Raw genomic sequence first — 24,272 nt, forward strand, 5'->3', positions numbered from 1 at the left:
CTGGTTACGGGCCATGTCTATAGTACTATAATACAGTAGAGCAAGGGCATCAACTCTTGAGGGAATAGTGTGATCTGGCTGGTTACGGGCCATGTCTGTTGTACTATAATACAGTAGAGCAAGGGCATCAACTCTTGAGGGAATAGTGTGATCTGGCTGGTTACGGGCCATGTCTCTAGTACTATAATACAGTAGAGCAAGGGCATCAACTCTTGAGGGAATAGTGTGATCCGGCTGGTTACGGGCCATGTCTCTAGTACTATAATACAGTAGAGCAAGGGCATCAACTCTTGAGGGAATAGTGTGATCCGGCTGGTTACGGGCCATGTCTCTAGTACTATAATACAGCAGAGCAAGGGCATCAACTCTTGAGGGAATAGTGTGATCTGGCTGGTTACGGGCCATGTCTGTAGTACTATAATACAGCAGAGCAAGGGCATCACCTCTTGAGGGAATAGTGTGATCTGGCTGGTTACGGGCCATGTCTGTAGTACTATAATACAGCAGAGCAAGGGCATCAACTCTTGAGGGAATAGTGTGATCCGGCTGGTTACGGGCCATGTCTGTAGTACTATAATACAGCAGAGCAAGGGCATCAACTCTTGAGGGAATAGTGTGATCCGGCTGGTTACGGGCCATGTCTGTAGTACTATAATACAGCAGAGCAAGGGCATCAACTCTTGAGGGAATAGTGTGATCCGGCTGGTTACGGGCCATGTCTGTAGTACTATAATACAGCAGAGCAAAGACATCAACTCTTGGGGGAATAGTGTGATCTGGCTGGTTACGGGCCATGTCTGTAGTACTATAATACAGCAGAGCAAGGGCATCAACTCTTGGGGGAATAGTGTGATCTGGCTGGTTACGGGCCATGTCTGTAGTACTATAATACAGCAGAGCAAGGGCATCAACTCTTGAGGGAATAGTGTGATCCGGCTGGTTACGGGCCATGTCTGTAGTACTATAATACAGCAGAGCAAGGGCATCAACTCTTGAGGGAATAGTGTGATCCGGCTTGTTACGGGCCATGTCTATAGTACTATAATACAGCAGAGCAAGGGCATCAACTCTTGAGAGAATAGTGTGATCCGGCTGGTTACGGGCCATGTCTATAGTACTATAATACAGCAGAGCAAGGGCATCAACTCTTGAGGGAATAGTGTGATCCGGCTGGTTACGGGCCATGTCTATAGTACTATAATACAGTAGAGCAAGGGCATCAACTCTTGAGGGAATAGTGTGATCCGGCTGGTTACGGGCCATGTCTGTAGTACTATAATACAGTAGAACAAGGGCATCAACTCTTGAGGGAATAGTGTGATCCGGCTGGTTACGGGCCATGTCTGTAGTACTATAATACAGCAGAGCAAGGGCATCAACTCTTGAGGGAATAGTGTGATCTGGCTGGTTACGGGCCATGTCTGTAGTACTATAATACAGTAGAGCAAAGACATCAACTCTTGAGGGAATAGTGTGATCTGGCTGGTTACGGGCCATGTCTATAGTACTATAATACAGCAGAGCAAGGGCATCAACTCTCAGCAGAGCAAAGACATCAACTCTTGAGGGAATAGTGTGATCTGGCTGGTTACGGGCCATGTCTATAGTACTATAATACAGCAGAGCAAGGGCATCAACTCTCAGCAGAGCAAGGGCATCAACTCTTGAGGGAATAGTGTGATCCGGCTGGTTACGGGCCATGTCTATAGTACTATAATACAGTAGAGCAAGGGCATCAACTCTTGAGGGAATAGTGTGATCCGGCTGGTTACGGGCCATGTCTGTAGTACTATAATACAGTAGAACAAGGGCATCAACTCTTGAGGGAATAGTGTGATCCGGCTGGTTACGGGCCATGTCTGTAGTACTATAATACAGCAGAGCAAGGGCATCAACTCTTGAGGGAATAGTGTGATCTGGCTGGTTACGGGCCATGTCTATAGTACTATAATACAGTAGAGCAAAGACATCAACTCTTGAGGGAATAGTGTGATCTGGCTGGTTACGGGCCATGTCTATAGTACTATAATACAGCAGAGCAAGGGCATCAACTCTTGAGGGAATAGTGTGATCTGGCTGGTTACGGGCCATGTCTATAGTACTATAATACAGTAGAGCAAGGGCATCAACTCTTGAGGGAATAGTGTGATCCGGCTGGTTACGGGCCATGTCTATAGTACTATAATACAGCAGAGCAAGTGCATCAACTCTTGAGGGAATAGTGTGATCTGGCTGGTTACGGGCCATGTCTATAGTACTATAATACAGTAGAGCAAGGGCATCAACTCTTGAGGGAATAGTGTGATCCGGCTGGTTACGGGCCATGTCTATAGTACTATAATACAGTAGAGCAAAGACATCAACGCTTGAGTGAATAGTCTGATCTGGCTGGTTACGGGCCATGTCTATAGTACTATAATACAGTAGAGCAAGGGCATCAACTCTTGAGGGAATAGTGTGATCTGGCTGGTTCCGGGCCATGTCTATAGTACTATAATACAGTAGAGAAAGGGCATCAACGCTTGAGGGAATAGTGTGATCTGGCTGGTTGCGGGCCATGTCTATAGTACTATAATACAGTAGAGCAAGGGCATAAACTCTTGAGGGAATAGTGTGATCCGGCTGGTTACGGGCCATGTCTGTAGTACTATAATACAGTAGAGCAAGGGCATCAACTCTTGAGGGAATAGTGTGATCCGGCTGGTTACGGGCCATGTCTGTAGTACTATAATACAGTAGAGGAAGGGCATAAACTCTTGAGTGAATAGTCTGATCCGGCTGGTTGCGGGCCATGTCTATAGTACTATAATACAGTAGAGCAAGGGCATCAACTCTTGAGGGAATAGTGTGATCTGGCTGGTTACGGGCCATGTCTATAGTACTATAATACAGTAGAGCAAGGGCATCAACTCTTGAGGGAATAGTGTGATCTGGCTGGTTACGGGCCATGTCTATAGTACTATAATACAGTAGAGCAAGGGCATCAAATCTTGAGGGAATAGTGTGATCCGGCTGGTTACGGGCCATGTCTATAGTACTATAATACAGTAGAGCATGGGCATCAACTCTTGAGGGAATAGTGTGACATGGCAGGTTACGGGCCATGTCTATAGTACTATAATACAGTAGAGCAAGGGCATCAACTCTTGAGGGAATAGTGTGATATGGCTGGTTACGGGCCATGTCTATAGTACTATAATACAGTAGAGCAAGGGCATCAACTCTTGAGGGAATAGTGTGATCTGGCTGGTTACGGGCCATGTCTATAGTACTATAATACAGTAGAGCAAGGGCATCAACTCTTGAGGGAATAGTGTGATCTGGCTGGTTGCGGGCCATGTCTATAGTACTTTAATAAGGTAGTGCAAGAGCATCAACGCTTGAGTGAATAGTCTGATCTGGCTGGTTACGAGGCATGTCTACAGTACTATAATATGGTAGAGCAAGGGCATCAACGCTTGAGTGAATAGTGTGATCTGGCTGGTTACGGGCCATGTCTATAGTACTATAATACAGTAGAGCAAGGGCATCAACGCTTGAGTGAATAGTGTGATCTGGCTGGTTACGGGCCATGTCTATAGTACTATAATACAGTAGAGCAAGGGCATCAACTCTTGAGGGAATAGTCTGATCCGGCTGGTTGCGGGCCATGTCTATATTACTATAATACAGTAGAGCAAGGGCATCAACGCTGGAGTGAATAGTGTGATCCGGCTGGTTACGGGCCATGTCTATAGTACTATAATACAGTAGAGCAAGGGCATCAACTCTTGAGGGAATAGTGTGATCTGGCTGGTTACGGGCCATGTCTATAGTACTATAATACAGTAGAGCAAGGGCATCAACTCTTGAGGGAATAGTGTGATCCGGCTGGTTGCGGGCCATGTCTATAGTACTATAATAAGGTAGTGCAAGAGCATCAACGCTTGAGTGAATAGTGTGATCCGGCTGGTTACGGGCCATGTCTACAGTACTATTATATGGTAGAGCAAGGGCATCAACGCTTGAGTGAATAGTGTGATCTGGCTTGTTACGGGTCATGTCTATAGTACTATAATACAGTAGAGCAAGGGCATCAACTCTTGAGGGAATAGTCTGATCTGGCTGGTTACGAGGCATGTCTACAGTACTATAATATGGTAGAGCAAGGGCATCAACTCTTGAGGGAATAGTGTGATCTGGCTGGTTATGGGCCATGTCTATAGTACTTTAATAAGGTAGTGCAAGAGCATCAACGCTTGAGTGAATAGTGTGATCCGGCTGGTTACGGGCCATGTCTGTAGTACTATAATAAGGTAGTGCAAGAGCATCAACGCTTGAGTGAATAGTCTGATCTGGCTGGTTACGAGGCATGTCTACAGTACTATAATATGGTAGAGCAAGGGCAACAACTCCTGATTGAATATTGTGAGTTGGCTGTTTACGGGCCATGTCTATAGTTCTGTAATTCTGAAGAGCAAGAGCAACAACACCTGAGTGAATAGTGTGATCCGGCTGGTTACGGGCCATGTCTACAGTACTATAATACAGTAGAGCAAGGGCATCAACTCTTGAGCGAATAGTGTGATCTGGCTTGTTGTGGGCCTTTTCTATAGTACTGTAATAAGATTGAGCAAGGGAATTAACTCCAGAGTGAATCGACTGATCTGGCTGGTTATGGGCCATGCAAATAATTATATAAAGAGTGGGAGCAAGGGCATCCACTTTTAGTGAATAGTGTGATCAGGCTGCTTTTGTGCAATGCCAATAGTTATTTGAAAAAAGAAGCGAAGGCCACAACTCTAATATTATCATACTATGATCTGGCTGCTTTTGTGCCATTCAAACGATTATATAAAACATAAAAGGCTAAAGGTAGTTCATCAACCCCAGAGCGAATAGTTTAATCTTTCTGGTTATGGGACATGTAAATATACTGTATAATAATGAAACAGTTTAGCAAGGATCTGCTTGTTTTGGGCCATGCAAACAGTTACATTAAACGGTTGAGCAAAGGCAATATCTTAATAACTTGGAGTGAAAAGTGTGATCTGGCTGGTTATGGGTCATGCTAATAGTTATATAGATAATAAAAGGTGGAGCAAGGGTCGCAACTCAAGAGTGAAAAGTGTGATCTGGCTGGTTATGGGCCATGCTAATAGTTATATAAATAATAAAAGGTGGAGCAAGGGTCGCAACTCAAGAGTGAAAAGTGTGATCTGGCTAATATAAAGATACAGCAAGGACCTCAATTTTAGAGTTATACGAGTAAAGTGTGATCTGGCTGGTTAGTGTGATCTGGCTAATATAAAGATGCAGCAAGGACCTATATTTTAGAGTTATACGAGTAAAGTGTGATCTGGCTGGTTAGTGTGATCTGGCTAATATAAAGATGCAGCAAGGACCTCAATTTTAGAGTTATACGAGTAAAGTGTGATCTGGCTAATATAAAGATGCAGCAAGGACCTCAATTTTAGAGTTATACGAGTAAAGTGTGATCTGGCTAATATAAAGATGCAGCAAGGACCTCAATTTTAGAGTTATACGAGTAAAGTGTGATCTGGCTAATATAAAGATGCAGCAAGGACCTCAATTTTAGAGTTATACGAGTAAAGTGTGATCTGGCTAATATAAAGATGCAGCAAGGACCTCAATTTTAGAGTTATACGAGTAAAGTGTGATCTGGCTAATATAAAGATGCAGCAAGGACCTCAATTTTAGAGTTATACGAGTAAAGTGTGATCTGGCTAATATAAAGATGCAGCAAGGACCTCAATTTTAGAGTTATACGAGTAAAGTGTGATCTGGCTAATATAAAGATGCAGCAAGGACCTCAATTTTAGAGTTATACGAGTAAAGTGTGATCTGGCTAATATAAAGATGCAGCAAGGACCTCAATTTTAGAGTTATCGAGTAAAGTGTGATCTGGCTGGTTATGAGTCACGAAAAAAGTTGTATAAAAAGTTGGAGCAAGGGTCACAACTCATTATGTGGTCTGGCTTTCTTGTCATGGTTTTGGGAATATGCTTTGTGCATAAAGGAAGTCAAAATCATCATAGATATGCTTTATGTTTTCTATTTCATTTCATTTTATGCCAAACATAAAATATTTATTATCTTAACCTTAAGTAAAGACAAACAAAGGAACACAATATAGGTGTGCCAACAAGCGGGGTATTTTATTTTGTATATTCTGACAATTCAATAACATTCACACAGGCACTGATTCCCTGAATAGCCATAACATGGTGAATGGCTCAATGTTCCTATACACAGTGATGAATGCTTCTGCATTGTAGTAATGTCCGGAATCAATGCCACTCACAGCCCTCTACACGAATAAACTCCCATTCGTACGTTGGTAACACAAACAATACCAAACTGAAAAATAAATATGCGTTAATAACACAGAAACAATCATCTATTTGTATATCATTTTTTGTAATCAATAAAACACGCTACTAGTGTACAATGACACGATCCTCTCCGTACCCCACTTGCTTATCGAATGATTTCCCAAATCAGTACATAACCCGATACTTCCTCGAGGAAAATGTAAAACTTATATAAACTACAGTACCCTACAAAATCTACCTCACAACCGAATTTTACATTATCAATTCCGATAATAAATACATATATATCTGCCATGCTGATCATCTTGTTTAGCATACGTTAAGTTGAGGTGATAACAAATTGTATGCTTGATTAGATTGCATGTTAAAATTGAGGACAGGCAAACATTACTCATTCAAATTTAATTTGCACATGCAAATGATTTTAAATAGTGATCGATACATTGGATTAATCTGATAAAAAACAAAAAAAACAGCAAAGACAAGTACTTGGCTTTCTTATATTAAGTATAAAATACATCGATATCTGGTGTATACACTAAGATAAAATATACATATTGTTACATATATAGGTATTTATTACTATAAGTGTTCAATCCCTATGTACTGTTGTTTGGTATACATAGTCTTGTTTTATCCGCATGGATACCTAAATTAATAAGAACATGCATTTCGTTTCCCCTATGACATTTTAGCATGTATTTGTTAAGATTAGTTTAAAATGCTCTAGATTTTCTGATTATATCATGATGAACGTTTTATAATAAACAAGACATTTTATTTGAGAGTAAGTTGCTGAGGATTTTTGAAGAATGAACGAGCATTAAAAAAATAATTGTGAAACTTTGGATATCACTTTCAAAAAACTGTTAGTAAACAAACAAAACATGATATTTAATAAAAAACAACATTGTTATGTTTTTCTTTCTCTGGTGAGTTTGGTAGTCGTAACAATACAGCATTAACGCTCCGACAATTATTTAAATGTTAAAGCACTTTCATAGGCATTTTCTTTTCATTCCTAACGTTAAGGTTAAACCGACTACATATTGACAGTCAAGACATGCATACATGTACAAATATCGTTATATCGAACTCTGTTATCTCGAATTTCTTTTTCGAATATGTTGGGTGAAGTAAGGCATGATTCGTACTTCGGTTAAATCGAATTTTCGTTATCTCGTAGTATTTCCCGAAGTCCCAACGACATCGTCACAGTGGGGTTTACTGTATAATTATTCACAATATATAAACAAAAACAAACAAGGGCAATGCTAGTGATATCTCCAAAGGTTTTCTCCAGTTACAAAATCAACTTCAAGCTAAGACTTGATTTATACATCACGGCTTTATCTGATCCTCCATTCTTTTCCCGAACCATTGCACAAATCATTTCCGCCCTTTTCTCCATATCAAACCCCCTGTAGGCCTTCCCGGTCATCACATCGTCGAAGACTTGCATGAGGAGGGAGCACTTGGGGTTGGGATCCGTGTGCTGCCCATACTCGGGATCCTGTTCCGGTTGGGTGACAGGATTTCCCACGTTAGATGTTTGCTGCTGTGGTACTGTAGACATGATGAGCAATGTGTTGGGATCAAGATTACCAGGTAACACTACTTTTTCATCGTTCACGGTCAGATAGTCCGCTTGAATAAGCACTATCATAGGCTTTTCCTCTGGAGTGTATTTGGACAACAATCCAAGCACGTCTTCAAGCGGTTTGGACTCGTTGGCGGCGAAATGGATGTGCGATTTATCGTCTGTAATTGAATGGAAGGTGAGAAATGCGTACAAGAAGAAATCGTACGTGTTTTTCTTTTTCTCGCTCTTTTTCAGACTTGCAAGTTTCTTTTCAACGTCTGCAAACGACTTCTTGATGTCATATGTGATATCCTTGTCCCTCACGTAACAGAAGTAGTTGCCAAATAAGTTGTGATAAAGCTGATATACATCTACGTCAATTTCGTCCTCTAGCTTTAGTCGTTTCTCAGACATAATCTTTTTCTTCCCCGAAATTGCTTGAGCAGGCTTACATGAGGCGTCTGGCTGCGAAATTATTGTGACAAGCAGTCGTTTTCTGTCTCTGTACACATCGCTTTCAAAATCTTCCTGGTTAAAATCAGCTATTTCCATGTTTGCCGCCATTGTAGTTTCTGCAATATATATTGAAAATACGTTATATCAAAAAGCATCATTCATGACACTATGAACTTATAAAAACGTAATTGTTGCATATTAAAAAAAATGACAACAAACCATTAAAAACAATTTCGTGAGTGCCGCTCTTCTCATGAACGGAAACACAACCTCTTTCCAAATTGTATTAGTTTGTATGGTAAGGGACCTTACTAAGTGCAGAAGTCGGTTGAGAAAGCCGAAAAATCATTATGTTTTGTTTTGAAGTATTGTTAATTCTAAGAGTATTCTAAGAGTATATGAAAAGGGACCATATTTTAGCTAGACAAATTATTCACCAACCGTGTACTTTTCGTCGTTTAGTAATTCCATTATGATTATTTTCATACAAATGATATACATGTAGTTTGTGTTTAAATAAAGCTTAAGAATTGGAAAAACGAATATTTTTTCTCTTCAAAATGAGCTGATAAAGCGATACTGAAACTGAACCTGGTTGCGCCATATTTCTTACAGCAAGGGAGTATCGAGTTTTTACCGCTCAACAAAATGAATAATATTTTACGTCAAAATACTGGTTGAAAAAATAAACATGATCAATATTATAAAAAACAGAAAAATAAAAATATTTAGTTGTCAGTCGAGACCATTTTTTTCTATAATTACAATTTTCTAAAAATGGGCGAATTGATATACTACACCCAGGCGCGTAGCTAGGCCCAATTTGAAATTACGCAGATCGATGGCGTATATCATATTAACCCCTTCACCTCCAGACCCTTTCGGCTTTCATTTCAAATTCGGGGTTTTTGGTATGACAAAAACTTCGACCTGTCAAAATTTCCTTACGCAACTGCATGTGTATTTGCGTACAGTCAGCTACGCGCCTGACACTGTCATTTCAGAGTACCCTTTGCATGTGAATTCGTTCATAGAAAAGCACATACATGATTATTTTATCATACCGATTTTTAGATCAGAAGCCTATCCGCTTCCATGTGAAATTTTATTTGAAAATATTTATTATTTATTGATGTATTCAAGAAAAACCTTCATTTAAAGGGGAAAATGAGCTCTTACTAGTTTATCCTTTGCAACATGTTTTGGTGTAGAATGAAGCACATTTTACGAACTAATTTTGTTTTCGATTTTGGCCTCGGCTGATTTACTTGCATTTTTACGGTAAAGTATTTCGACATATCAGTATGTTTTCTGTCAAAATGCTCCAACTTGACTACCATATCAACAATGTATTGTGGTTTCTTGATGATATTTTTTCAAACAATTAAGATATTCAATAAAATAGTGAATTTAATTTACTTCCTGGTTACAGGCAGGCAAATACCTTAAAAATACAAGCTATCACCACAATTAGGCCAAATAACATTGCTGATTAGGTATTAAATATTGATCCTGTTGGCACAAAACATATTAATATTGTATTAGACAGACTTCGAATAATATACAAATGCTTTTGAGTCAAAATCTTGTTACGGAGGATGTATGTTTTATGCTTTCTAAATACTGGGCCTGTAAACTAAATAATAATGAAACTTTGAAATATTGTTTTGGAAAGCCCTTTAAGTGATTGTATAGTTCCAACACGGACCTATAAACAGGTGTATAGGTCCGTGGTTCCAACTAGCAAAGGATTTTACTCACCATGTGTTCAAATTTCAACAGTCCAGTTATTTCGGCTCGTGGTTTACTAAGAAAAGTAAAATTTAAACTTAAATGTTTATATCCTGTCTGTAAAGGCGAAGTCCGCACTATTTGAGGAAGTAAAATATGAGGTTACTTTCCACTAATTGTATACATACCCGGTACATCCTCTGATATGACCTTATTTTTGCAGTCTTTATAAGAATAGTTCAAAGTAGAAATGAGGTCGTGGGAGGGAAAACATTTAATATTGTATTTAAGGTCGATCGATCAGATTATGTTTATCATAGAAGCAGGGTGATCAGACTGTGGTGTGTCGACACTTGTTTATATATCCATGGTGCACTTATAAGGTTATAAAGGAAACGGCAAGCCGGTTGAACTAGTAATGTATGTCACAGGGGCAGGTTGCGTTGTTTTGACACACCACGCCCCTGTCCGTTTTTTTTATATTTTAATTTTATTATCTTTGTAAAGGGTGACGCCTTGACCCTGAATTTCCATATATTTGCCGACATGACCCTGTTTCAGAAGCCATTACTTTATCAAATCTTAACCAAACTCTACATTTTTGGACTTTCCTTGTAGAGTTAGTATCAATCTTTAAGAAAATGTACAGTTTTAACGAAAACAAATGCAATTTCAAACCCGAATTTCCTAAAACATGTTACTCGACAAACCAACTACCCGCTAATTTGACCGAAATTTTCCAGACTAAAATGCATTATCCCGCTATTGCATTATCAATTCAACACGTGTACCCAAGAGAAACAATATATCTATCACGATACAGGTGAAATGGAAGAAAAAAAAGATAAAAAAGGGACAGGAGCGTGGTGTGTCAAAGCAACGCAACCTGCCTCTGTGATGTATGTAGGAAAAAATACAAGAAACACTCTGCGTTGATTGATGATGGGCATTTACTCAAAATAAAATAAAATAAAAGTCAACAAGAATAAGTTGACAAGTGTTACGTTATGTTTCACGTAATAGTCTCTGGGTGGGTAAACCGCCAAAAGGCAAAGCCGCCAGCCTATCAGACTGTGACGTGTCGACCCTTGTCTGTTTATCTGAATGCATAAAGCGTTTGTTTGCATTAATGTAAAAGTGCACACTCGACTCAATATCGTCCTCAATTATAACCGGCTAAAGGTTTCTGTTATAATATAGAACCACTTCTAAATCTATAAAAGTTGGATACGTTATTTTTTTCGCAAGGACTAACTGTCGAACAGGTATGTTGTTTCTTCCTTTACATTTAAAACAAGACATATCGTTTTATCAATTTATAAACAAGGTCATGAGTATTGTATGAGAAAGGAGTATGTACTTAAAATGTGCAAATTAGAAAATAATTACTGGATGTTAAAAGTTATGGTTGCTGCCGTAACCTCATCGTCGCATACCCCCGATACACACTTCCCAATGCTTCGTTGTGTATGAAGTGTAATGCCGGAATAAAGTACCGTGGTTGCCGACGATGCAGTGATGCACCAGTCAATTGTAACCACGCCCCCCCCCCCCCGGTCCGGGGGTATACCGGGGATAGCCGGGGAAATGGGCCGTGTTTTTACTTTCCAGGTGGCCCTGCAGTGCCGGGTGACTGCGGTGGTTTTGTCTTCACGCCAAATTTAGCAGGAATCGGCCTTATCTAGGGTCCCTTGGGTGCGGGGGCATTTGGCAGGGGGTTTACCAGTAGATTGTTCCCGTAGGGCGGAGACTTTGCCCGGGCTTGGCTGGACCGAATAAATTCCCCGGACCTGGGGGGGCGTGGATACAAATGACTGGTGCATAACATGTTGACGTTCGCGAAATTGTTTCGTGTTAACCACTTAATTTCCGCGATAGTTTTCTAGCTATGTAGTTAATATTCGCGAAACTTTTTCGGTAAGGATTTCTATCATAAGAATAAAAACAGGCTTAAAAGAAACAGAACTGCCACCTGTTACCTTTTTAGCTGTACACTGTGACATTAACAGTATAACTAGTTATGGCTTGCGAATTCTTGTTAATACGTAGCAAAATGAAATTGGTTAACTAGATAAGATTCTTGTTATGCACTAGTCAATTGTAACCACGGCCCCCAGGTCCGGGGAATAGCGGGGACTTTGACTTTCGGTTCAGCCAAGCCCGGGAAATCACCGCCCTGTGGGGACAAACTGCTGGTAAAATCCCCGCCAAATGCCACCGCACCCCAGGGACCCTAGGTAAGGCCCATTCCCCGCTATTTTTGCGCCAAGATAAAAACACCGCATTCACCCGGCACTGCGGGGCCACCTGGAAGGTAAAAACACGGCCCATTTCCCCGGCTATCCCCGGTATACCCCCGGTCCTGGGGGGGGGGGGGGCGTGGTTACAATTGAATGATGCATTACCACTTAATTATAAATGCGTAAAAGTGGTGGTCTGTTAAGAAATGATTTTTTTTATAAAAACTAATTGGATTGAATTTGTCCGTGAGTTCAATTATTTGGGGACTGGGGACTAGATAAGATTCGTGTTATCACTTAGCTATAAATAACAGGTTCTCCAGTTATGGTTTGCGAATTCAACTTAGTAAGTAGAAGACTTAATCAGAATTAAGTAGTGCTATATTACATTAAATTAATATTTCATAGTCTCTGTCTAACAGTTAGATGACATGAATTAAAATCTTAATGAATAAGAATAGGCCTAGTGAGCGTAGCGATAAAAAAGTGCAAAACACATACAGTGGAAAGCACACACTACATTGTATATGACTTATTTCAGAAATAAATAAATACTAGTTTTCATGAGTGGATTGTTATATGCTTCTTTCAATATGTACAATTTTATTTGTTATGAGGATAACATGGGCAAGAAACGCGTGTTGGTGATAGGCGCTGGAGCCAGCGGACTAACAGCCATCAAATGTTGTCTTGACGAGGGTCTGGAACCAGTCTGCTATGAGCGGTCCTCTTACATTGGAGGGTTGTGGCACTACACTGCCGATGTCGAAGAGGGTCAGGTTAGTATAGCTATAGTTGTTGTTATTAACAAGAACATGAAAACAGTCCGATCCGCTCGAGGGTTGTGGCACTACATTTCCATCATCATCATCATCATCATCATCATCATCATCTTCTTCTTCTTCTTCTTCTTCTTCTTCTTCTTCTTCTTCTTCTTCTTCTTCTTCTTCTTCTTCTTCTACAACATAACTATTGTCAAACTGTTGTCAATACTAACACGTAATGTGCTATTATGTCCACCTGATGAGCTCCTATTAATTTTTGGATAGATGTCCAAATTCAAGGTCATAACTAAATTTATTAAGGAAAATGTACTCACCTAACATTGTTATTTTTAATGTATGATGACTGGCGGATGGCTGTTGTAAGTGTCAAAGTCACATGCAGATTAAGAAGGGGGTGCACCCGGTGCGCGCTTTCTCTTAAATTGTTCAAGTTTACACTTTTATGTTAGAACCCGAGGAACAATATGAAAAGCTTTACTTGAATGCACTATTTCAGTCTAAAACGGGGTCTTGGGAACGATCTCAATCCCCAATTAACCAATTAAACCATATATTGTATGAATTCTTTGGTGCGGAGCCGTACTTTCTTAGTTGCGCTCCCAAAGTTCGCCTCCTCTAACGAGTAATCCTGCAGCCGCCCCTGAAGCGATATTCTTGGTTTCGTTTTATTTTCTTATTGCTTCTGCTTTTTAGTTTTCTAGATCGTGAATAACCGGTTCGGTCAATCATCACGCGGTATTATTCGTCAAACTAGACCTATGAGGAAAGGGAGGTGGTGATGAAATTGTTTCCTACCTATAACCTTAATTTTTAGAACTTATTGCTACAGCGGCCGCCTATGGTTTCCAAGTACAGCTAGCGGAGGAATAGGTCAGCGTACTTAATTGTGTAGATCCCGCTACCAATGGTGTGACTATGATGGAAGGACAACAGCCTCCAACGGAGAATTGTTGATTTAATAATGTTGTTCGTAAATGTTTGTGAAATGTATTTTTTTATCACTAGGGATGTGTGATGAAGTCCACTGTGATTAATACGTCGAAGGAGATGATGTGTTACAGCGATTTCCCGATCCCGGCTGAGTTTGCCATCTACATGCACAACACGAAGGTTGACCGGTACTTGAACATGTATGCCGACAACTTTGCGCTGAAAAAATACATCCAGCTGAACAGAGAAGTACCTCCATAATATTCTCCTCTAAATTTTAACTATCCATTTTCGGAAACAATTCACGTAATGTCGACAAGAACAATCTGTGCGTGTCTATCCCATATAATTTTATAGTCGTATATGATACTTGTATTTAATATGTATCGAACGTATTACGTTCTGCTCAGGGGCCATCGTCGGAAAGGTCCATGTAAATTTAGTAGACACTCATGTTCGTTACACTCAATAATGACGGAACGCGTAAGAAGGTGTGTTTCTACGATGGCCCGGGGTTATGGGCAGAGACATATAATATGGACTTCAGAAAGCGAGAGGCGGGGTCTCTCCTGACCATGTGAGACCTGCTCACTATGAAAACCCTAGAGCTTCCATTGCTGATATTGTGGTATATGTAAGCCCTATACTGATACAAACTATTGATAGGTGAATATAATCAATAAATGTATAAAACCTTTTTAGTCAGACAGTTGATATGATGTATGTATACAAAGGTTGTGACCGTGAAGCCGTCAACTTCCGGTCAAGGCAAATGGGAGGTTGTGAGTAAGGCGAAGGGCTCGGAAGACTCCGACACCGAAACGTACGAGGCAGTGCTTGTGTGCACGGGTCACCATGCAGAGAAGAACATCCCCGACTTTCCTGGGCTCGACAAGTTCAAGGGCAAGGTCGTACATACCCACGACTACAAGGATTACCATGGCTTCGAGGACAAGAATGTTCTTATTATTGGGATTGGGAATTCAGGCGGTGATGTAGCCACGGAGCTCAGCAGAATCACATCGCAGGTCTGGTCAACATTGATAAATATGTATAAATTGCTGCATATGCATTGTATAATTGTTCGCGCATTGTGTACAGCTTCCAAAATATATGCATTGTGTATTCATTGCTAAATATGCATTGTGTATTCCTTGCTAAATATGCATGGTGTATTCATTGCTAAATATGCATTGTGTATTCCTTGCTAAATATGCATGGTGTATTCATTGCTAAATATGCATTGTGTATTCCTTGCTAAATATGCATGGTGTATTCATTGCTAAATATGCATTGTGTATTCCTTGCTAAATATGCATGGTGTATTCATTGCTAAATATGCATTGTGTATTCCTTGCTTAATATGCATGGTGTATTCATTGCTTAATATGCATTGTGTATTCATTGCTAAATATGCATTGTGTATTCATTGCTAAATATGCATTGTGTATTCATTGCTAAATATGCATTGTGTATTCATTGCTAAATATGCATTGTGTATTCATTGCTAAATATGCATTGTGTATTCCTTGCTAAATATGCATTGTGTATTCCTTGCTAAATATGCATTGTGTATTCCTTGCTAAATATGCATTGTGTATTCCTTGCTAAATATGCATGGTGTATTCCTTGCTAAATATGCATTGTGTATTCATTGCTAAATATGCATTGTGTATTCCTTGCTAAATATGCATGGTGTATTCATTGCTAAATATGCATTGTGTATTCCTTGCTAAATATGCATGGTGTATTCATTGCTAAATATTAGGGATGCAAACGAATATTCGAATATTCGAATATTCGATCGAACGTTTAGTATTCGAATGTTAAAATCGGTATTCGAATATTCGATTATTTTTTTCAAAAATTAATGATATAAACCTTGAGTCTTTAGGGCAGTTGTTGTGTTTAAAATTATATTGTCTTGTTTTTACAACAATACGCATCTTGTGCCTGAGGCGTTAACGAGATGACAATCGAGTGTGCGTCATGTGTCAATTAGGGATCGATCGTAGGGTACTATAAACAGTGTCCATAATTGTAAAATAACTGGCTATTAGGAAGTGACATCAAACAAGTTTAATTGATTTTCAGTTCTTTTAAATCACCATGCCAATTAAGAATTTAAGGAAGCGGCCTTCACACCCTCTTGTCAGTTTGCCTGCCAATTAAGCTGAGCAATATTGCTCAAATCGGTGATTGATATTATACGCTGAAAGTAGATACCACTTCATTCCTTCAGAATATATGTTCGCAAAACATTATAAGTTAAACTTATTATTATTATTATATATTAGATTTGTATTTCTTAACAACGTAAAAGATGCCAGCCACATCTGAAGTATGGACTTATTTCACGCGCTCTGTTGACAAGAAATCTGTCACGTGCAAACTATGCAGTGTGAGGTTGTCGTACATGGGCACGACGACTAATCTCTGGAATCACGTGAAGGCTAAGCATCCGAGTTCTCAAAGTGAAAGCAGTAAACAGCAATCAATGAAAAAGTTTAGCGTTTCTGGTCTTAAACATGATTTGTGTTCTGGGTGCTTTGGGCAAACACTGCAGCTGGCCATCAAGCCGGCATTTGCTCTCCCGGATGTCAACAGGGTCGTCTCCAGATGTCGTAAGCTGGTCGGGCACATCAAACACTCGACTACATTGACGGCCGAAATGCGCAAGCGCCAAGCTACTCTAAAGCTTCATGGTTCCAAAGACGACCGAGACGGCTAACGACGAGCTGCGTCGGTACCGGCACAAACCTTCCGACGAGGAGGCCACTCCACTTGCATGATGGAAAAAGAACGAGGGACGCTTTCCTCGCGTTGCACATGTTGCTCGCCAACTGCTTGGGATACCTGCGACGTCTGTGCCATCAGAAAGAATTTTCTCCTGCGCCGGACTCATTGTTAACAAACTTAGAAACAGACTGTCATGTGATCTTGTTGATAAGATAATATTTCTGAATAAGAACAAGGCCATCATATGTGATGATTTTATTGATGAGTGATTTCATTGAATTGTATGTGCTTGTTATGTGCTTGTTATGTGCTAGATATGTATTTCATATGTCGATGTAATAATATTCGACACGCTGCTATGTATTGTATTGTATTACGATAACACTAGAAACATTCGACAGATAAAGAAAAGGGTATCGTGGTTTATAACTAAAATTAATAGATAACTATAACTTTTTAAAGATTCAATTTTTATCGAATATTCGAATATTCGATCGAAAGAATTACCGAATATTCGAATATCGATTTTGCCATTCGTTTGCATCCCTACTAAATATGCATTGTGTATTCCTTGCTAAATACATGGTGTATTCATTGCTAAATATGCATTGTGTATTCCTTGCTAAATATGCATGGTGTATTCATTGCTAAATATGCATTGTGTATTCATTGCTAAATATGCATTGTGTATTCATTGCTAAATATGCATTGTGTATTCATTGCTAAATATGCATTGTGTATTCATTGCTAAATATGCATTGTGTATTCATTGCTAAATATGCATGGTGTATTCATTGCTAAATATGCATTGTGTATTCCTTGCTAAATATGCATGGTGTATTCCTTGCTAAATATGCATGGTGTATTCCTTGCTAAATATGCATTGTGTATTCATTGCTAAATATGCATTGTGTATTCATTGCTAAATATGCATTGTGTATTCCTTGCTAAATATGCATTGTGTATTCATTGCTAAATATGCATTGTGTATTCCTTGCTAAATATGCATTGTATATTCATTGCTAAATATGCATTGTGTATTCCTTGCTAAATATGCATTGTATATTCATTGCTAAATATGCATTGTGTATTGTGTATTCATTGCTAAATATGCATTGTGTATTCATTGCTAAATATGCTTTGTGTATTCATTGCTCAATGTGCATTGTGTATTCATTGCTAAATATGCTTTGTGTATTCCTTGCTAAATATGCATTGTGTATTCATTGCTAAATATGCATTGTGTATTCCTTGCTAAATATGCTTTGTGTATTCCTTGCTAAATTTGCTTTGTGTAGTCCTTGCCAAACATACATTGTGTATTTATAGTTCAATATGTAGTATGATAAAAAAATACATTCACCATTCAATTAATATTTTTGCATACCTAAGATCAAATGTACGTGGAATTAGCGGCCTAGCGGCGTGAAGTTAGCGGCCTAGCGGCCTAGCGGCGTGAAGTTAGCGGCCTAGCGGCGTAAAGTTAGCGGCCTAGCGGTGTGAAGTTAGCGGCCTAGCGGCCTAGCGGCGTGAAGTTAGCGCCCTAGCGGCGTGAAGTTAGCGGCCTAGCGGCCTAATATGGTATCTTATTTCAAAGTATGAATATATGCTTTATCTTCTTAAACAATGATAAATTAACTGTTTTTGAGCCCAAAATATCAATTTCAAGCGATTTTCAACAAATTTTTCAAAAAAATTTTATCAAACATTTTTCTATTATATCGCATGCAAACATGTCTGCTCTACTAACAAAATGATATATTTGCTGTTTATATGCACCAATCATCAGTCTGAAGCGATTTTCAACAGTTTTTCCAAGAAGTCGATCAAGCGATCTAGCGGCCTAGCGGCGTGAAGTTAGCGGCTGATGACTGGTGCATATAAATAGCAAATATATCATTGCTTTAGAAGAGCAGACATGTTTGCATGCTTTAAATGGAAAACTGTTTTATCAACTTTGAAAAAAATGTTGAAAATCGCTTCAGACTGATGATTGGTGCATATATATCATTTTGTTAGCAGAGCAGACATGTTTGCATGCTATAAAATAGAAAAATGTTTGAAAACTGTTTTGAAAAAATTGTTAAAAATCGCTTGTAATTGATATTTTGTGCTCAAAAACAGTTAATTTATCATTGTTTAAGAAGAAAAAGCATATATTCATACTTTGAAATAAGATACCATATCAAGTCGCTAGGCCGCTAACTTCACGCCGCTAGGCCGCCAACTTCACGCCGCCAGGCCGCTAGGCCGCAAACTTCACGCCGCTAGGCCGCTAACTTCACGCCGCTAGGCCGCTAACTTCACGCCGCTAGGCCGCTAACTTCACGCACATTCAATAATACTGTAATAAAAACGTGTTTTATTTTTAAATTGATTCAACAACCTCTTGTATTCTGAATATCTACAGGTATACTTGAGCACACGTTCTGGTTCGTGGATATTTAACAGAGTGGCGGATAACGGGGATCCAGGAGACATGCTTGCATTTACAAGATTCAACGCGAGCCTCCGAAAATTATTACCTGCGAACACAATGAAAAACCTTTTTATCAAAAAGCTAAACAAGCGCTTCGATCACGCAAAATATTCCATTCAACCGAATTACCCGCCTTTTGCCGCCCACCCCACGGTAAATGACGAACTGGCAAACAGAATTGTTTCTGGAGGCATTATTGTAAAAGCTAACGTTAGCCGGTTTACGGAACACGGAGTGGTGTTCGAAGATGGGACCGAAGTTGACTACATTGACAACGTTGTTTTGGCCACTGGATACATTTTTGGGTTTCCATTTCTGGACAAGAAAATCACTGAAGTGAAAGAGAACAAAGTGAATCTTTTCAAGTACATGTTTCCGCCGGATTTAGAGCACCATTCACTTGCAATCATTGGATGCTTCCAGCCTATCGGCGCCATTATGCCTATAAGCGAAATGCAGTGTCGTGTGGCCGCAAAGGTCTTTAAGGTAGCTCTCCTGAACTAATTTAACATAAATATTGAATTGAATCGTTGATGTATATATATGCGTAAAGCGTAACATATTATTAAGATTCAAAACTTGTTCCGGTTGCAGCGTTATGCAAAAACATTATGTTAAAAAATGATCTGATCTGTTTAAATGGTTTGTTTTAAAGTGACTCGCTTTTGTTGTTGGACCAAAAAATAACTTTCCCGGTAATGCATCTGAATTTTTTTTTATCTTATCATTATTTTACTCTTCTCTTTACTGATCTTCAAAGACGATATTTGAGCAAATATCAACATTCTCTGATGGGTGCCAGCTTTTAGTATTTTTGTTTTAACATTTCTAATGATTTGCCGCACTTTTTAAAAAAAGTGCATTTTACAAACCATGAGCGAGTTACATCAAATTAATTGCTGCAGTGATAAACAACTATTCGCATGTTCTGTATCATAGGGGGAGACGAACCTTCCCAGCCGGTCCTTAATGTGGGAGGACATCCGCGGGAAGGAAGAGGCGATGGCCTTGCGTTACAAGGCGTCCCCGAGACATACCATACAGGTCGAGTACATCACATTCATGGACGAACTGGCCGAGCTTATCGGATGCAAACCTGACCTGCGTAAGCATCGATTTTGTTTTCGATAATTTTGTAACGGTAACATGTCGGATTCTTATAGTGAACTACCTTTTGTGTTGATGGGTTTTCACGGCAAAACAGGAAGAAAAAATTGCATTTGTAGGCAAATACATTACATTGAGGGCTATATTTTGGCGTCCTTTCGTTTTATTCGCCCTGCAAATGTACGTCTTTTGCCATTTAACATCACCGCTACTTAGCTCGAAAACACAAACATGTAGCTGTTTTGCTTCAACGGACAAATTGTTAGAATTAACATCAATACTCTAAAACTCACCCGAATCTGCATGGTTTGTTTTGAACCACGTTGTTTGCTAACCTTTACCTACGGTAAAACCATGAATACTATACCTCACCAAAGCGGTAATGTCCCTTAAAGAGTACCATGTCCTGCCCATTCATATTTGTTTCTCAACGCACTTCCATCCTTAATCGCTCGTTATCAAATTGTTTCGTTACTACATGAAATGCTAATTCAATGCACTCACCCTTTCGTTCGCAACATTAAATATCGAAAAAGGCGAACAACCTCGTGAACACGACAACAACGAAAAACGCAAGTAGAAAATGTGGAAACGTGAAAAAAGTCGATGTCTTTATTTCATCTCATCTAGAAATCCCGCCCCCAGAAAACTTCTGCAAAAACACGAACACGCGCTTAATGCATACTTTCACCATCATATTCATTCGAACGAGTTTTCATTGAACTTGTTTTATGCGTTTGATCAACCGTATGTTCTAAGTAATGTATACTATTTTAGTGTAAATTCAGTCGAACCCATTTGACTCGAACTCGCTTGGCTCGAATTCCTAGTTGGCTCGAACTAGATGTAAAGGACCGATTTTTATAATGATTATAAACAATTCCGCTTGGCTGGAATTTTCCAAGACTCGAGGTATTTTCGCGGGTCCCTGGGAGTTCGAGCCAACGGGGTTCGACTGTACCTGAAAATTCGGGATATGCATGCAGTCATATAGATGTTTTTCATTTCAGAGAAGTTGTTTCTGAGTGATCCAAAATTGGCGTTTAGGGTATTTTTCGGTGCGGCGACGCCCTACCAGTACCGCTTGCACGGGCCCGGGACCTGGAAGCGAGCCCGGGAGTGCATCTTCACACAATGGGAACGAACGTACAAGCCCCTTAAAACGCGACCTTGCAACGTTAAACAGGCAGAAGGCTCGGGTGCCATGAAATTAATAATTGTTGTGATTGTCGCCCTCATAGCTTACTTTCTGGTTTTCTGAATATCAGCAAAATGTACATAGCATGTATGGGCACAATGTCAAAGCCCAAACCAGAAAACTTGTAGAACAGTAGTTTCATTTTATGTCCATCTTCTATATGGGACACTAGTGTAAACGCTTATACAGTTATTTAGACTGGCGTCGTGTTAATTATTTGCAAAAACGATGTTAATTGAGCGTTTACTATCATAGCAACTGCAAATGAAATTAAAAGCAAGCAGTTGAAAAAAAAATATTATTAAACAGATTGAAAAAGCCGATATGAAACGTACTCATCCGTCGTAGGCAGCGTGCTTTTTATTCCATCCAACGATCAACACTCCGCAAATAGATTCATTTATTCGATTGATATTATAGTGTTTGTTTATTGTGCTACGGAAGGATCTGTCTCGTTAATGATCCTGCTTGTCACTTTAAGTCTTGATCTATTGATGAATGATTTTTAAAAAATAGAGCACCGCTTTAAAAGCTGGTGCTAGTTTACAGTGTTTTATATTGTTGTCAATGGACAGTCTCATTGTAATCGAGACTGCTCTTGTAATACATAGTTTGCACTTACACGGCCTCTAAACGCCAGCCCCACCCACATGATTGATACTTACACATTTGTAGTTCCATGGTAAAAATTAACAGCACCTAGCCGTTTGTTTTCGAAATAGTTTTCAGTAAGGTCAAGGTAGTTCGCGAAGAGTTTTGTTTCCGTAAGTAGTATGCATAACCAGCATAATGTTCAATGAATGATAAACATAGCAACTTTTGTATTCATTCCAAAAGCGTTAACTTTTTAAACTACTTCAATCGCAAAACATACTCGATAGCGCCACCACTAGGGCAACAGCGCCACCACTTTTATAAATATGTGCATTTTCCTTTTTAAGAGGTGCTTATTAGTTTTGTTGTGTTCCGGCATAGGTAATATGCGTGATAATGTTCTTACGGGGTGTGTAAGCACCGAAATGTACTTGCTATGCAATCAGATCTCAAAATATGCATTCGGGAGAAAAGCTCCTGGCACCACAGTTTGCACAATATTGAAACGAAATAGTAACCAGCCTACAGTAGAAGTGTTCTTACACGGTACCACATTCTCCGATTTTTAAAATATGTCCGTTAAATGAAATTATCAAATAAAATATAAATCATACTCACGTTTGTTCATGTAAACATAGGGCACAGCTCCACCACGGAATTGTCGACAGCTCTTTTTCTTTGCACCAACGTAAAGTGGTGGAGCTGGCGTTTAGTGGCCGTGACTTAGTGCTTCCGAAAATTTTCTCTTCTGGAATGAACTTAATGCCGAGTTAATAAATGCTTTTTGTCAAAGCTATATAAAAATGACCAAGGCATGCATGTTTCAATACCGAAATAAGTCTGGGTGACTGAAACTGTATAGTTCTATGATGCTGTTGCATTCATGCAAACAAACTATAATTGTGCAGATCACACATACTTACACTGTTCATTTCTAGCAATTATGAAATTGTTCGATAATGTTTGTGATACAGATTTTTGATTTGCATCAAAGATGCTTTTTTATTTATTTGAATATAAATTCATTTTGTTTTGTTATTCAATTTAATGTTTATGTTGATTTTTTCGCTGTTGAAACCACATTAGTCAGAAATAAATTTTGACATAATTATAATAAATAATGAAATAAGAAAGAAGAAACGATGTTCAACTACAAGAAATCAAGAGCACGCAGAGTTGTGGAAATGTGGTTGGCACATTGACTCAGAGATTTTAAATACTGTTGTCTACAATGCAACACAATCCTGACAATGTGGGAATCACGTACGTACAGTCTTGCGTCTGTCTCCACAATTTAATGAGAATACGTTACTCAAAGTTACAGCTTTATTCATGGCAGACACAGGCATCTTCTTAGCAGACATAATGAAGTACCTTAATCATTAAAAAAGATGAAAATTAACTTGTGTAATTTAAATGAAGATGATTTACCTATAACTTACGGCGATGCTTCTTGTAGAACTACTGAAGAAGTGATAATCCTATTGTCGTTTATGTGAATTTATCAAGATCTACCCGCACCCATTGGCTGCATTATGGCTTGATCCGCCTTGACGCCACCACGACTTAAATTGTGTTAAAATGTCATAAGTGATATGAGATAGAAATGACAGTAACCCACTTTCAAATCAACACATTGGAAGACTTAAAGAGTGAAACAGAGTGAGATACAAAATATCCGGGTGTAAAGCAGCGATACACGGGATACAACTTTCCTTGGGTGAACCATTTTCATAGCACTGTCCTTTAAATATTGAGCGCTAGGCTAGCGCCAGCTACATGTGCCATATTTAAACGTCTTTAGGTTTGACGTGGCTGTGGTTTGAACCCCGACCTTCAGCACCCGAAGCGAACGTTCTACCTTTGAGCTATCGGGGCGGTGAGTTGATTATCCGCCGTCACACGATTCGTTTATAGGACGGGAATATCACGTGGAACGTACTGTCAGCGTCGGTTAACTGTCTGGTCACTGACTGATCTCTGTCGGAAAGCATTCGCGACCATGTGTATGATACTAATCCGATAAGGCCCGGATTGAGAACGGAATAATCGGGACGCAGTCGGCTGGAAACGTCCGACGCGGGACGCTCTCAAAA

The 24,272-nt window shown here is 39.4% G+C and overlaps 2 protein-coding genes across 2 annotated transcripts; one reads left to right on the forward strand and one right to left on the reverse strand.

Moving 5' to 3' along the window:
- Positions 1-6,133: 6,133 nt before the first annotated feature.
- LOC128239077 (uncharacterized) lies at positions 6,134-10,289 on the reverse strand. Its single transcript, XM_052955529.1, has 2 exons — positions 10,135-10,289; positions 6,134-8,489 (listed from the first exon to the last, which is right to left on the reverse strand). Exon 2 carries the CDS (start codon positions 8,479-8,481, stop codon positions 7,639-7,641), a length of 843 nt encoding a protein of 280 aa, XP_052811489.1. The 5' UTR covers positions 8,482-8,489; positions 10,135-10,289; the 3' UTR covers positions 6,134-7,638.
- Positions 10,290-11,235: 946 nt separating this feature from the next.
- Positions 11,236-23,284, forward strand: LOC128236552 (flavin-containing monooxygenase 5-like). Its single transcript, XM_052951481.1, has 7 exons — positions 11,236-11,369; positions 12,962-13,123; positions 14,135-14,308; positions 14,794-15,087; positions 19,209-19,763; positions 20,217-20,382; positions 21,395-23,284. The coding sequence occupies exons 2-7, from the start codon at positions 12,968-12,970 to the stop codon at positions 21,643-21,645; spliced, it is 1,596 nt and encodes a 531-aa protein (XP_052807441.1). The 5' UTR covers positions 11,236-11,369; positions 12,962-12,967; the 3' UTR covers positions 21,646-23,284.
- The last annotated feature ends 988 nt before the right edge of the window (positions 23,285-24,272 follow it).

This window comes from Mya arenaria, chromosome 6 (genome assembly GCF_026914265.1).
Source record: "Mya arenaria isolate MELC-2E11 chromosome 6, ASM2691426v1".
NCBI lineage: Eukaryota > Metazoa > Mollusca > Bivalvia > Myida > Myidae > Mya > Mya arenaria.